This window comes from Fusarium subglutinans, assembly GCF_013396075.1.
Source record: "Fusarium subglutinans strain NRRL 66333 chromosome Unknown NRRL66333_c0000027, whole genome shotgun sequence".
Lineage (NCBI taxonomy): Eukaryota > Fungi > Ascomycota > Sordariomycetes > Hypocreales > Nectriaceae > Fusarium > Fusarium subglutinans.
The window spans coordinates 379,303-392,026 of record NW_023502090.1 but is presented as its reverse complement, the minus strand read 5'-3'; the positions used below and the strand labels follow the sequence as shown (position 1 = coordinate 392,026).

General features: G+C 49.1%; 6 protein-coding genes across 6 annotated transcripts; 3 read left to right on the top strand and 3 right to left on the bottom strand.

The window, feature by feature from the left end:
• Positions 1 to 744: 744 nt before the first annotated feature.
• On the top strand, positions 745 to 2,916 carry FSUBG_3165 (triacylglycerol lipase; the record flags this gene model as incomplete). The annotated part of the gene is made up of 1 exon (XM_036681017.1): positions 745 to 2,916. One exon carries the CDS (start codon positions 745 to 747, stop codon positions 2,914 to 2,916), a length of 2,172 nt encoding a protein of 723 aa, XP_036541413.1.
• Positions 2,917 to 3,467: 551 nt separating this feature from the next.
• On the bottom strand, positions 3,468 to 4,475 carry FSUBG_3164 (ATP synthase mitochondrial F1 complex assembly factor 1; the record flags this gene model as incomplete). Its single annotated transcript, XM_036681016.1, has 1 exon — positions 3,468 to 4,475. One exon carries the CDS (start codon positions 4,473 to 4,475, stop codon positions 3,468 to 3,470), a length of 1,008 nt encoding a protein of 335 aa, XP_036541412.1.
• Positions 4,476 to 5,024: 549 nt separating this feature from the next.
• On the top strand, positions 5,025 to 8,772 carry FSUBG_3163 (DNA repair transcription mms19; the record flags this gene model as incomplete). Its single annotated transcript, XM_036681015.1, has 6 exons — positions 5,025 to 5,112; positions 5,161 to 5,286; positions 5,337 to 5,399; positions 5,450 to 6,036; positions 6,089 to 7,771; positions 7,825 to 8,772. The coding sequence occupies 6 exons, from the start codon at positions 5,025 to 5,027 to the stop codon at positions 8,770 to 8,772; spliced, it is 3,495 nt and encodes a 1,164-aa protein (XP_036541411.1).
• Positions 8,773 to 9,035: 263 nt separating this feature from the next.
• On the bottom strand, positions 9,036 to 9,829 carry FSUBG_3162 (microsomal signal peptidase subunit; the record flags this gene model as incomplete). Its single annotated transcript, XM_036681014.1, has 3 exons — positions 9,036 to 9,380; positions 9,433 to 9,716; positions 9,787 to 9,829. The coding sequence occupies 3 exons, from the start codon at positions 9,827 to 9,829 to the stop codon at positions 9,036 to 9,038; spliced, it is 672 nt and encodes a 223-aa protein (XP_036541410.1).
• Positions 9,830 to 10,221: 392 nt separating this feature from the next.
• On the top strand, positions 10,222 to 11,156 carry FSUBG_3161 (DUF850 domain protein; the record flags this gene model as incomplete). Its single annotated transcript, XM_036681013.1, has 4 exons — positions 10,222 to 10,268; positions 10,326 to 10,720; positions 10,766 to 10,927; positions 10,978 to 11,156. 4 exons carry the CDS (start codon positions 10,222 to 10,224, stop codon positions 11,154 to 11,156), a joined length of 783 nt encoding a protein of 260 aa, XP_036541409.1.
• A 100-nt stretch (positions 11,157 to 11,256) lies between these two features.
• FSUBG_3160 (RPC25-DNA-direcred RNA polymerase III) lies at positions 11,257 to 12,050 on the bottom strand (the record flags this gene model as incomplete). Its single annotated transcript, XM_036681012.1, has 5 exons — positions 11,257 to 11,479; positions 11,528 to 11,678; positions 11,732 to 11,828; positions 11,887 to 11,985; positions 12,039 to 12,050. 5 exons carry the CDS (start codon positions 12,048 to 12,050, stop codon positions 11,257 to 11,259), a joined length of 582 nt encoding a protein of 193 aa, XP_036541408.1.
• Positions 12,051 to 12,724: the final 674 nt, after the last annotated feature.

Genomic DNA, 12,724 nt, shown 5'->3' with positions numbered 1-12,724 from the left:
CTTGGCCGTTGGCAGTGTCTGATGCAGCATGATCATCCAAAACATACAAGACAGTACAGCTGAGAACGCAAATTAGATGATCTCTTAGACCCCTTTTGACAGCCTTCACATGCTTATCAGCAAGGATCATCGCTCATTAAAGTCGCAGTTCCCGCCACAAATCCGGCTGTCTGGCCAAAACTCTGCTTCTATCGACTTCCCATGACGCAACTCCATCTTATTAGCGACCATTCACAGTTGATTGCCCTGTCACTTCCCATGATTAGACATTGCCGGCCTGTTTGATGAATTTGAAACGGGCTTTCCCCTTCTTTCTAGCCATCACAAAGGAAAAGACTCGGTCTAGACAGTCTCGACAGCTTCTCATCATCACGCCAGTCCCTTATACACCGCATAACTACCGAGACTCAAGTCAACAATCGGTCTGTCCGTTAAGTGGAATATTGGACGTACACCATCTGATCTATTCTCCTTATGATCCCACCCTCTTTTTATCCATCCTTGACCTGTTTTTGCATTGGCCATCTCCGTCCTGGATTTGTATCTCCGTAATCCTTTATAATTCCCCGTCCGACATGCGAATTGTCCCTTGAACAGTAGATCTCTCTTCCACGACGCATCTCAGGGCCGGCAGTCGTCCACCTAGGTACTTGTTTCGCACAGCCATAGCCATACTATCATCTGGTATCTACACACTCTTTACTGGCTGGGTCGGCCATCATAATCGATAATTGTATAGAAACCATGACACAACAACAGCATGGCTCGTCAACAGCGACGCAAGAGCATCACCCTAAAATTGTAGGCAAGAAACTAGCCGAGACAGCCGTCCAATTCTCACAACAAGCTGAGAAGCTCTCACACCAACATCCAACGGGCCAAGACCCCGGGGTTGCCATCGAAGCACAATTTGTCACGCCTCATGACCCTGTTATCATCACTTCAGATGGAAAACGTCTTCCCGGTGTGCCGTTGCAGGAGGCGCATAAGCTCAATGTTCTGAGGGAAGAACTTCAAGGCGAGCCTGAGAGTGTCGAAATCAAAGCAGGAGACGAAACCAAGGAGAAAATATCCAATGTCGAGATTGCAAACCCCGAGCAGAAAAAGGTCGTTCAGCTGCCTTCAGAACAGAATGGCGCATCTCTACAAAAGTCCAATAGCAACAGCACATTGCGAAAACAGACACCCCCTTCTCATACCAATCCTCTCTTTCCCCCGCTGCCGCTGTACGGACCTCCTAATATGCTGCGCAATCTTCAATGCATGTTCTTTCGAATCAGTGCATTCTTTCTCAGCCTGGCCTTTCTCGGGGTCATCGTCTTGGGCTCATTGTTCACGACAATACCTATGCTCTGGAAGAACATCTGGTACCGGCTGACCTTTCGCGATCCTGATTCTGATAGGCCATTCTACGAAGAAGAGAAACGCAGAGCTCAAACAAGACGCGAGCAAGAAAAGGCTTGGAAACAAAAATCATCAAATGGACGAACGCTAGACAGGATGGAAAATGCTGAGGAATTCCCACCAACCGAAGGCGGACCAGACCCAATCATCTGCGACGTCGCATATTATGCGCGCAGAGTTGGCCTAGACGTTGAGACCTTCGAGGTTCAGACCGAGGATGGCTTCATAATCGACTTATGGCATGTTTACGACCCAAAGGAGTATACCGAACTCGAGGAAAGCCTAAGGTCTGATCAGGGGCCGGAAGTATTCCAACCCCAAAGGAAGAAGCTCAAAGACCCATCACAGAAGCCAAAGTTCCCCGTGCTGCTCATGCATGGCCTCCTACAAAGCTCGGGTGCTTATTGCTGTAACGATGACGACTCTCTCGCTTTCTGGCTGTGCAAGTCTGGATATGACGTGTGGCTTGGCAACAATCGTTGTGGATTCAAGCCCAAGCATGCACTGCTTGAGTACAACGACCCGAGGATGTGGTGCTGGAATATTAGACAGATGGGCGTGTTCGATCTTCCCGCGCTGACGTCGCGAGTCATCACAGAGACGGGCTTCGAAAAGATTGGACTCATCTGCCACTCCCAAGGTACAACTCAAACCTTTGTCGCCTTGGCCAAAGAACAACGACCTGAGCTGGGCGAAAAGCTGACCGTATTCTGTGCTCTCGCCCCAGCCGCATATGCTGGGCCGTTGATCGGCAAGATGTACTTCAAGTTCATGCGAATTATTTCGCCAGGTCTATTTCGTCTCATGTTTGGCATCCATGCTTTCATCCCTTTCATGATGCAGATGCACAAACTGTTGGATCCCCGTCTATATGGCTGGCTTGGTTACAAAGTCTTCTCGTTTCTGTTTGACTGGACTGACGCCCGCTGGGATCGTGGCCTTCGCAATCGCATGTTCCAGTTTGCGCCTGTTTACGTCAGCGCCGAATCTATGCGATGGTGGCTTGGCCGAGAGTGCTTTGCCAAGCACAAATGCATCTTGTCGACGAAAGAAATTGTTAGAGCTGAGGAGCACATGGATTCTAAGGGAGATGGACGACCCGTGACACCAAGGACCTCGTCGGCGCTTGAGGCTCATCGGAAACATCCCAAGGGCTCTACCGCGTGGTACAACAAACAGGCGCCACCTATGGCTATGTGGGTTTGTGGTAACGACGATCTTGTTGACGGAAGGAAACTGCTCCGGCGGTTTGAGAAGGGCCGCGAGCCTCATGTCAACCTGGTCCACAGCAAGGTGATCCCTGAATACGAACATCTAGATGTCATCTGGGCGATGGATGCGGTCGATCAGGTTTTCAAAGAAGTACGCGAGGTTCTATGGAAGACATGCAATGCACGCGATATTTGCCGCGTCCCTGAAGGTTGTGAGGCGGTACTACCAGAAAAGGCGAAACTGTCGGTCAAAGAAGATATGGTAGAGGAGTGCCAATCGAGCAGTAGTGGCGAGACTTAGGAAGTGTTCGAAGAGACATAACGATACACATGAACCAATATACGGAGACGAAAGACGGATGCGGATATACATGGAAGACAAAAGGATGTACGGATTGGAGCATGTATGGATTGATATCATGTTACGAATATCTCTGCTTAGCTTTGTGAACATCAACACTGTCAGATACCTCGAGTTGAATTTCACTATGGGGAGATGGGATTGTTCGGATGGCGTTGAGGTTGGTTATGTTATGTTGAATACCGAGGCAACGAATTTAGACACATTATTGTAATTATGGATTAAGTTAACATTGGATGACATCCTATACTTTGTAGTACTTACATCAACTGCAGTGCTTAGTAGCAAGTCTACACCATTTTTATATAGAAGAAATGAGATCACTGCAAACGAGAGGATATCGTAGGATGTGGTAGGTGTTTAGATTATCTTGTACACTAGTCGTATATTCCACAATTCATCGCCTTTCTTAGGTGTATGTTGCGCTCTTTGCCTTTAATAACACAAAACCATGGCGCGGAACTCACGGTTGAAACTGAATGCCCCCATACTTAACCCATGCGCTCAGCCTCTTCCAGCAGCTTATCAACACTGAATCTTGAGTCGCCAGCTGCGAACCAGTTCAGCAGTTTCTTTCGCTCCTCAGCCCTATCCTTACGCTCACCAGTCAGCTCGACTTCCTCACCATCCCAACCACCATAGAATCGCTGTAGAGACATGAGTAACCACTTGGCGTTCTCTGGTGTAACACCTCGGTCAGGCAGGACTTGGCCCTGCATCAAAACCAGACCTCGCTCATCCGCGAGGTCGAGGTGGTGTGTGATGGTAGTGTGAGGCTGCGCAAACTCGCCTCGGTTCTTGTATTCAGCAAGCTGCGTGAACAGAACAGTGCTAGTCTTGGACGAGGCATCAAAGGTCCACTGCAGGAAGTGAATCTCTGCGCCTTGGGCGGGATGAGGCACTGGGAGAACGAATTGAGGTGCTATTCGTGCAGCGTCCTCCATGGCCTTGTATGTAGACATCGGGATTACAGCACAGAGGTTCTGCTCAGATGAGGCATGTCGTAGACGCCAGATAGCAGTAAGCTCCTTCTCTGGAAGCTCCCGTGCCTTGGGGAGGTCAATGATGTCATTTAGAGTCTTGACAGCAGGCTTATCCGAGCCGGCTGGAGGATGTTGAGGGGGAGTTGTAGGAGGATCGCGAGGGTCTCGGGTGGGTTGGTCTTGTCCAGGGGGGTCGTCGGCGTTGGGTTGGACGACTGGTGTTTCGGGTGCTTGAGGAATTGTTCCAACTGGAATCTCAATACCACTCTTTCGACGCTCAGCATCGATTTTGTCCGCGTAAGCTGCCTTGAGCTGGTCGATGCTCTGGAGGCCCTCTTTTTGAGCCTTCTGGTTCAGCTTCTCTTTGTACTTCTCGACGACGGCCTGTGAAGGTTGGGTTGTTGCGAGGAAGCGAATATCGTGAACTTGGGCCCATCGTCGCTGGTTGATAGCTCGGGTGGTGCGTATGGGAGCGGCTACAAGCCGGCGAAGGGCAGGAATTCGTAGTGAGGCCATGCTGGAGGTCAATTGAGTCGACAAGTCACCCGTGGACGTGTCGTGCTCGGCTGTGTTGATGTGCTTTGGAGGTCGATGACGGAGAAAGAAATACAGGGGCCGACCACCAAAATTCGCTGTCGTCACTCAACCCAAGAAATACTGTAGTGGGGCCGTGTCTGCGGAATGACGGCGTTGGGCCGGCTTCGGAGTTTGGCATGATGACAAAGAGGGCTTCAGCAATTGGACCAATGTGATAAGACTTATATCAAAAACCTCGAAACAGAGATATACCAAAGAATCTGGAACTTATTGCACAACATCTCTCATGTTATTCTCTTACTTCTAACATCACTCTGCAGAAAGCCAACTACTTACAGTGCTCAACTACCCCGCCATACAATTTCACCGCTTTTGGTGGGCATCAACTTTCTGCCACTTCACTATCGCAAACTCGAGGGGCAAAATTGCAGGTTTCTCTTTATAAGTTGTTTGAAATAGGGCAAACAGTTGGCTTTGTGCATCCAAGAAGACATTCGAAAGGATTGTGCGGTCTCACACTGTCTTATCATGGCGGACTTCAGGCAATGGGCTCTTGAATTTGTTCTGGCTGACAATGAGGGGCAACAGACAGCGATAGCCAAGAAGGCTGCCAACGGTGCTTTAGTCCATCCCTGCTAAATGAAGATGTTCTAACTTTGTCTAGAGATTCAGGCTGCAGCGGCCAATACAAACCCTGTAGCTCGATGGGTCGAATCTGTGCAGCCTTGGATGCCAGGTGGTGGTAATGAGGCCGAGAATGAGACACCAGATTGGACGGCGAGGGCAAAGGGTGAGTCTCGGTTCATATGTCGTGGTATCGGTCATGTCTAACTGTAATAGCGCTCGAGTTTCTATCGCGGACTTTGGATTTTCTCAGCAATGATATTCTGAAACCCAGCCAAGGTAAACTCATGTACTAAACTTGACTGCGATTTTGTCTAACAATTGATCAGTGAAATTATTGGTCAGCTTCTTCGGAGCCATGTTCGAGGTCGATCATAAAGCTGGAATTATGCCTTCCGCGAGCGCTCTATCTAGGATAGTCGCCATGAAGTCCTTCCAACGGCACATGGGACACGACATTATCCAGAAAGTGTGCTCTCTCAAGGACGACTTCCCACGCCAAGTATCCAAGACCAGACTCGAGATCTACGAGCTCATACGATTACTCATGACAACTCCTGGTGTCGCCAGTGATTTACAGAACACACACGGCTCGTCTGCTGGCTTTATGCTCGACTTGATTCAACTGTGTAGAAGTGAAAGAGACCCCGAGTGTCTGATGGTGTGGTTTGATATCTTGAGATTGTTCATGTCTGAGTACACAGTCTCTCAAGACGTATTGGAAGAGGTGTATGGTGTTTTCAAGCCATACTTCCCCATTTCACTCCCTCGAGCATCTCAGGTTGCAATCACCCCCGAAGAGCTGAAGCTAGCACTGCGAAAATGCTTTTCAGCAAACCACTTATTAGCTGATAAGGTCTTTCCATTCCTTTTGGGCAAGTTGGATCAGGGTGATGCTGTGACGGTCAATGTCAAGGTTGGTAGAACCCCTATTCTTCAAATGGAGGAGTTAAGCTGACCGAAACTAGCTCGATATCCTCAAAACAATGCAAGCCTGTCTCGATGAGTACAGCCATCCTCAGAAAGCGATTGCCCCCTATGCCAATCAAATATGGGGCAGCTTGAAGTATGAGGTTCGAAACGGAGAAATTGAAGATACCATCTGGGGCACATTGGAAGTTCTCAAGTCTCTCACTCGACGACTCACTGGCGATAGCCTCCGCGACTACACATTATCGGTTACCCGAGACTGCGTACCAGACCTTGCGACAACCATGTATACCTCACCCGCCGGCCGACTTATGGTCAGTGTCTTGAGCTCCAAGCCCAGCGCTTTTGTCTTAATGGCTGCCCCCGTCATTACACATATCAAAGAGAACTTGCGACATCCAAAGGCACCTGTTCATACCCAGGATCTTCTCAAAGTCTTGCATGTCATCTTAGAAACTCGTTTCCTGTTAGTTGACACAAATATGGCCGCTGAGGACCGGGAGGATTTTGCTGCCATAGACGGTTTCTTCAAGTCTCTTTATGAAGATGTCTTTAAGAACCCTGTGAACCTTGGTTCTAAATCAGATGCCTCTTATGATGATATCAAGGTTGCTACGCAGGCCGTCCCGGGAGCTGGAGTTTTGGTTTGCCAACGGCCTTCCAAGTCATTGGAACTCTCAAACAATGGTGCAAGCGACATTTCTCAGCGATTACTTCCCGAGTCAACTTGCTCGGAAATCTGCTCATCTCTCTTCGCCATTCTCAAGAAGTCAGGTCCTGGTTACCCTCGATCATCTGGGGGCGATGAACTCGTTAACGATGCTGCCCAGGCTCTCCAACGGGCTATTCGGTACTTCCCTCGTGGCTTCAATGGTCTTGTGGATGAGAGTTTGAGCACCATTCGCTCCAGCCGACAAAATGGTAATGTTCCCGATACGGTTGAGACGATCAAGACTCTTGGAGGTTTGGTTGCATACCTGGGTTCGTCAGAACTACCTTTCACACCATGCGACGGTTTCGATCACTTCATTTACTCTATCCGCGCATTCCTCTCAGAACTCTTTGATTCGCTCGAGTCCAAGTCGGATCCTGAAATTTGGTGTGCCTTGGTCGCTACAATTCAATCCACTATTCGATATTTCAACGACGCCTGCTTGGCAAAGAACGCTGATAAAGAATTCTCCATCGAAGACGAGCACTTACAGAAGATTGGCTCTGCTTACCCTGCCCTGAGTAAGCTTGGTGGGGAGACAGTAACTGGGTCTTCTCCTGACTATCATAGCCGAGTTTCTCAGTCAGCCTCTGTGGCCGAGATAAGAAGCGAGTTCTTACTCATTACCCTATTCATTGCCCGGCAACTGTATCGCCGAGCAACCAAGGTCATTGACACACATCCCCAGACAGGTAAACAAGCTCTGAGTCTGAGTGATGACTTCGCCAATGTCGATGAAGTCTCTGGACACCAGTATCTTCATCTTATTTCCACCCTTGCAGGCTTTGTGGTCCACGAGTTCAGTGAAACTCAACAAACATCACTCAAGGCTGAGAGTTTTGCTATTAGCCTCTTCCGTGATGATTCCATTGCGGTTCTCAAGACGGCGCCGGAAGCTCAGTCAAGCTTGGAGAATGGCTCATCTTGGAGTTGGTTAGCATCCGAAGCGCCAAATGTTTTGGCTTTTGGTATACTGCAAGCTTTGCAACCATCAGCAGTATCTCGCCTGGTAAGGTCACTGTGATCATAACCCGTCTTCTTTATCACTAACTCGATTGGTAGTTTGACACTGGGGTTGCCCAAGAGTTGATTCTCAGCGGATGCGCAGCGGACACAAACTTTAGCAGACCAGTGACGCTTTCCATCTTGACTATTCTAGCAAACAAGTTCAAGATTGAGACTGTTCCAAGTCTCATAGCAGCTCTCGAGCAACGATCCTCGAGTCTGTTACCGGCATCTACGTCAGGAAATGACGCCTCTCGCTTGGAGCAAATCACCTCTATCTATGCCCTTGTTGCGGGAATGGTCAGACGATACAGCGGCAAGGAAGCAAAGACACTATTAGATGTGGTCAAGGAATCCCCTAAAGATCCCCAGCTTGGCGCTGAACTTGCTCGACGACTTGAAATGATTGTGGCCCCGCAGCAACCGCTTACTAAAGATTGTTATGCCATCGTCAAACCCCTCTGGACCCAGAAGGTCTATTTCCAACTTGTCAGCCCAATGTTACAAGCCGCCACTGGAAAGGAAGCAGAGGCCCAGGACCAACAGGCCAAGGCGAACTACAGCACCGCCGTGCTGCTCTTGGTTAAGCACATGAGTTTCCCAATCTATGAAGCCGATGCAGACAGCATCCTCCGAATCTCGATCGGCGTTGCGCAAAACAGTGGCATCGGCCCTGAAACCAAGGCCGCCCTGGACGTGATTAAGAATACACTTGCAGAGGCTCCCGAGAAGGGTAAGGGGCACATTCGAAGCATCATCAAGATCTGCAGCAGTGTCTTCTCACATAAACCGTCCCCCACATCTGCTGATATAGAGACGGAGGGTGCTTGTGGCAAGCTTGCGCTGGAGATCGTCGGGAGCCTACCACATACATACGACTCCCAGCACTTGATACCACATGCGCCTCAAGTGCAACGACAGTTGACATTGGTGTGTGGACACCGTGTACGAGAGGTGAGAAAGACAGCACGATTGGCAAGGGCAGCTTGGGTAGATCTCAAGTGAGATGACGAGCTGTTTTCTACATAGAGGCAATGTGAGAGCATTATGGGACTTGATCTCCTTTTCGTGATTGGCGATAGATAGGTACTCGGAAAAGGTTCATATAGCACAGAGACCATTCAGAGTTGGACAATAATCAAGCACAAGAACCATAATCAGACGTTCTGTCGGAGTTCTGACAATGTCCTGCCAGTGCATGGTATCAATATGGTTCCCTACAAACGCCATACTATATATAACCACTTCTTCGTCTCCCATACCCCTTTTTACGCCTTGCGTCGCTTACCACCCTTCTTCTCAGTTACTTCTGGTGTGGACGCGGCCTCAGCACCAGTGGCGTTGGCAGCCAGAATAGCATCGAGAACATCAGGGCTGGCATCCAACAACTCCTTAGAGACGGCGACACGCTTGGGGTCCCGCTTGCCGATCAAAGGTACTGAGTTTGCGAGCAGCTCCTGGAAGGGAACAGCAACAAATTGGCCAGTCTGGTCGAACCAGCCGCTGAAAGGCTTGGAGATTTTGTGAACAGTGGATTTCGAGTTCTTATCGGTGACGGTAATAGTGAGGTTGTAGATGGGGACGTTCTTCTTTGTAGAGCTGCTGATGGAGATCTAACAAAGGTGTTAGTAGACTGCAAAGAAGATGTGAGCAACTTCGCCTGACCTTCTCTCCTGAGGGTGAAGTTCCCTCGTACACGACACCCTTTTCACGGAACATAATCCATAGTGTCAAGGCGCTATTGATCAAGGTGTAGAGCGTAACGGCAGCAGCTGTGTAGTATTTCGTGCTCTCGAAGCCCAGCTTGTAGTCCCAGAGGAAACAAGCAGCTGCAACGCCGAAAGCAGTGTATCCGAGCGCAAGGCGGACATCGGTGAGGGTATGAGATTGGCGAAACTTGAGAGAGTTCAGGTAGTTGGGGATAGCATCGTCGGATGTGTTTTTGAGGTCTGTGTCGCGAAAGCCACCGTGTCAGAAGATTGTCTCGTATAAGAGCTTATGAGGAGCGGGAAAGCTTACCAGCAAGATTATAGACCGAGATCTTTTCAGCGGCGTTGGCCATGATGAATTATAAGTCCGCAATGGCTTGTTCCGGAGAAATTGAGTGCTGTGGTATGTTGCTAAAGAAAGTGGTCGTTTTCTCTGTGTACAAGTATCGAGACTCGCTGTCATGGGAAGTCTGTCGTGGGGCCGAAGTGAAGCATGTGGATAGCTGTCCCTTCATCAAAAGTCTAACCCCGAACAGCTAAACTCCTCTGTAAAGTGTGGCTGCTCCAGGGTCGTTAGTGTACCGCCACCACACCAATCATACAGCTCCGCTTACATGTGGCGTCTGTTGCCTTGAATCGTGGCTATTTGACGACCTTGAACCTCACATCTTCAACAGCTCCATTGCAACGCGGCATCAGCTTCGCCCCCCAACGCTGCTATTCTACGCCTGCAACTATCGACATCATGGCGCAAGCTCCGGTTCAAACCCTTCATAGGGATCCTCAGTTATTGTTCGTCACCTCCCGAATGTTCCGCCAATGGACGAAGCCACTAACTTGAACTTGTAGCTACTGGATCCTTATCCCCATCACCATTGTCATGGTCTTGACTGGTGTGCTCCGTCACTACGCATCTGTTCTTATGGCGACCGCACCTAAGAAGCAGGACGAAAAGGCGATGCGTGAGCAACGCTTCCTTGCTCGGGGTGTAGCTCTTCGGACCAACCACCATGTCCTCTCACAGAAGGCATTCGAATCTCGACGTGATGTTCTGACAACCAATTACGAGGCTGGAACATACCTCAAGGAGCCCGATCGCAAGGGCCAACCTCCCGCCAACCCTCTGTCCGATCCCAGCGCTATGGACGGCATGATGGGTATGATGAAGAACAATATGGCCATGATTATCCCCAATACGCTCATCATGAGCTGGATCAACGCTTTCTTCAGTGGATATGTTATTAGTATGTTGATTCGTCGTTGAATCTGGAAAATACTAACCGTTACAGTGAAATTACCCTTCCCCATTACTATCAAATTCAAGAGCATGCTCCAGGCTGGTGTTCAGACCAGGGAAATGGACCCTCGATGGATGTCCAGTATCAGCTGGTACTTCCTTTGCATCTTCGGCCTCCAGTTTGTTTATGTATTCCTTCTTGGTAGTGACAACGGTAAGCGTCCTGATCTGGAAATTCCTTGGCCATCCACTAACACAATGCAGCCGCCAGCCAGGTTGCTCAGCAAATGCAAGCGCAGCAGATGCCCAACCCCATGATGGGTGGTCCTGGCCAGGACCCCCACAAGCAGTTCGTGGCCGAGATTGAGAACTTGAACGTTGTGGAGCACTACTCTGTTCTGGACAACGTTGAGGAACGTCTGTTGGCGGGTATCAAATCGTAGATTCATAGAACGAGCAAATGTACATACGCCAAATAAAACGCGGTGACATATTTCCCCTGGGCCCATGTTCTTCCGTAATTCCTCAGTCCATTATCCAACACTATGCTCCATCCCACCAGAGACATACACCTAATCCTTCAGCAGCCATACTGGCCTTGATGCGGTACGGGGTTTTCAAGGGCGAATCTTCGGCTTGTGTTGGTCCAGCGGGAGCTTGATCATGCCACTCCTCATCGATGACTTGAAAGCGAACCATCTCATGGTTATCATAGAAGAGTCGGTCCTCATCGAGATTCCAGATCCAGAGTTGTTCGCTGTGGTTGCTGCACGGTGTTAGCGTCTGCATGTGCAAACCATCACGGGCTACTCACTACTCAGCACCCTCTGGTAACTCCTCAAATGGCACAAAGATATCGTCAAAGAAATCTGTTCTCAGATTGATACCTGCTGGTGTAGAACTTCGTATTCTGCCAATCATGACTTCGCCTTTGAAGGGACGGAATACGACCATACGAAACTCAGCTACGCGGGGCTCCATTAGCTTCACACCAAGTTCAAAGTGCATTTCTACTCACTGTTCACGTTCACCAGACCTGTGCCATGACCAATGAGACCTTCTGAAGCCCACTGCAAATCATACAAGCAGATACAAAGTCCAATCTTTTGAATAACCTGCAACGCTTTGTTAGTCACGGTTCAATATGCGTACGATGCGTAAGATAAATTTCACTTTATTAGAGTATTTGGCATTGATATTGTCCTCGATTGCGTCTATGCTGCGCTTGGAGAAATCCTCCGGCGCAATTTGCACCAAGTCGGCGATCTTCGTCTAAACAACTTATGAGTTCTTCATTCATGCATCCATAGCAGGGCGAAACTAACCAGGATGAACATTGGATCACCGACTGCGGGTAAAATGAGTCAATGTGAGTCTTTCGGTAAGTCTTGGATAGAAAGGAGATATCAAAGATCGCTCAAGGCCTATGAAAAGAAATTCAGCTTTATGAAGTTCTTGCGTACCAGCCTCAGGGCGTTTCTCAGCGTCCAAAGAACCTTATGAGCGGCAGAAAAGAATGCCAGTGCCGCTAAGCCCCCTTGGGTTGGATTGAAGCTCCAAGCATCTCACCGCCTTCCAAATGAAGACTGGTACACCAACCGCGACTGCGGTGTACAGGGAAGTTCGTCACAGTCTGGCGTTCCAGAGGAAGCTCCTTCTGTCTTTCAATCATTGTCGTGCCGTCTTTTTTTGGAAAGGGCATCACAAACGGGCAACTGCAGTCCTGGTGCCATTGCCCCAATTACCGGCCTGAGAGTTCCAACAACATATTTTAACCCTGATTCCTACTCTCTTTTACTTGAATTCTTTCTCACGCTATCTTATCCCACCTACGTAAACTTGTACTCCGTCACAGCAACTCTAGATTTTTTACCACCCCCGACTTTCGTCTCACTGAATCCCGACACTCCATCGAGTAACTTTGCGAACAAACAATCGATTCAATTACAAACACACGCCCTGAAGCTTCGATCTCCAGCTGAAAATCCGACTTTACCCTTCGTGGTCTTCA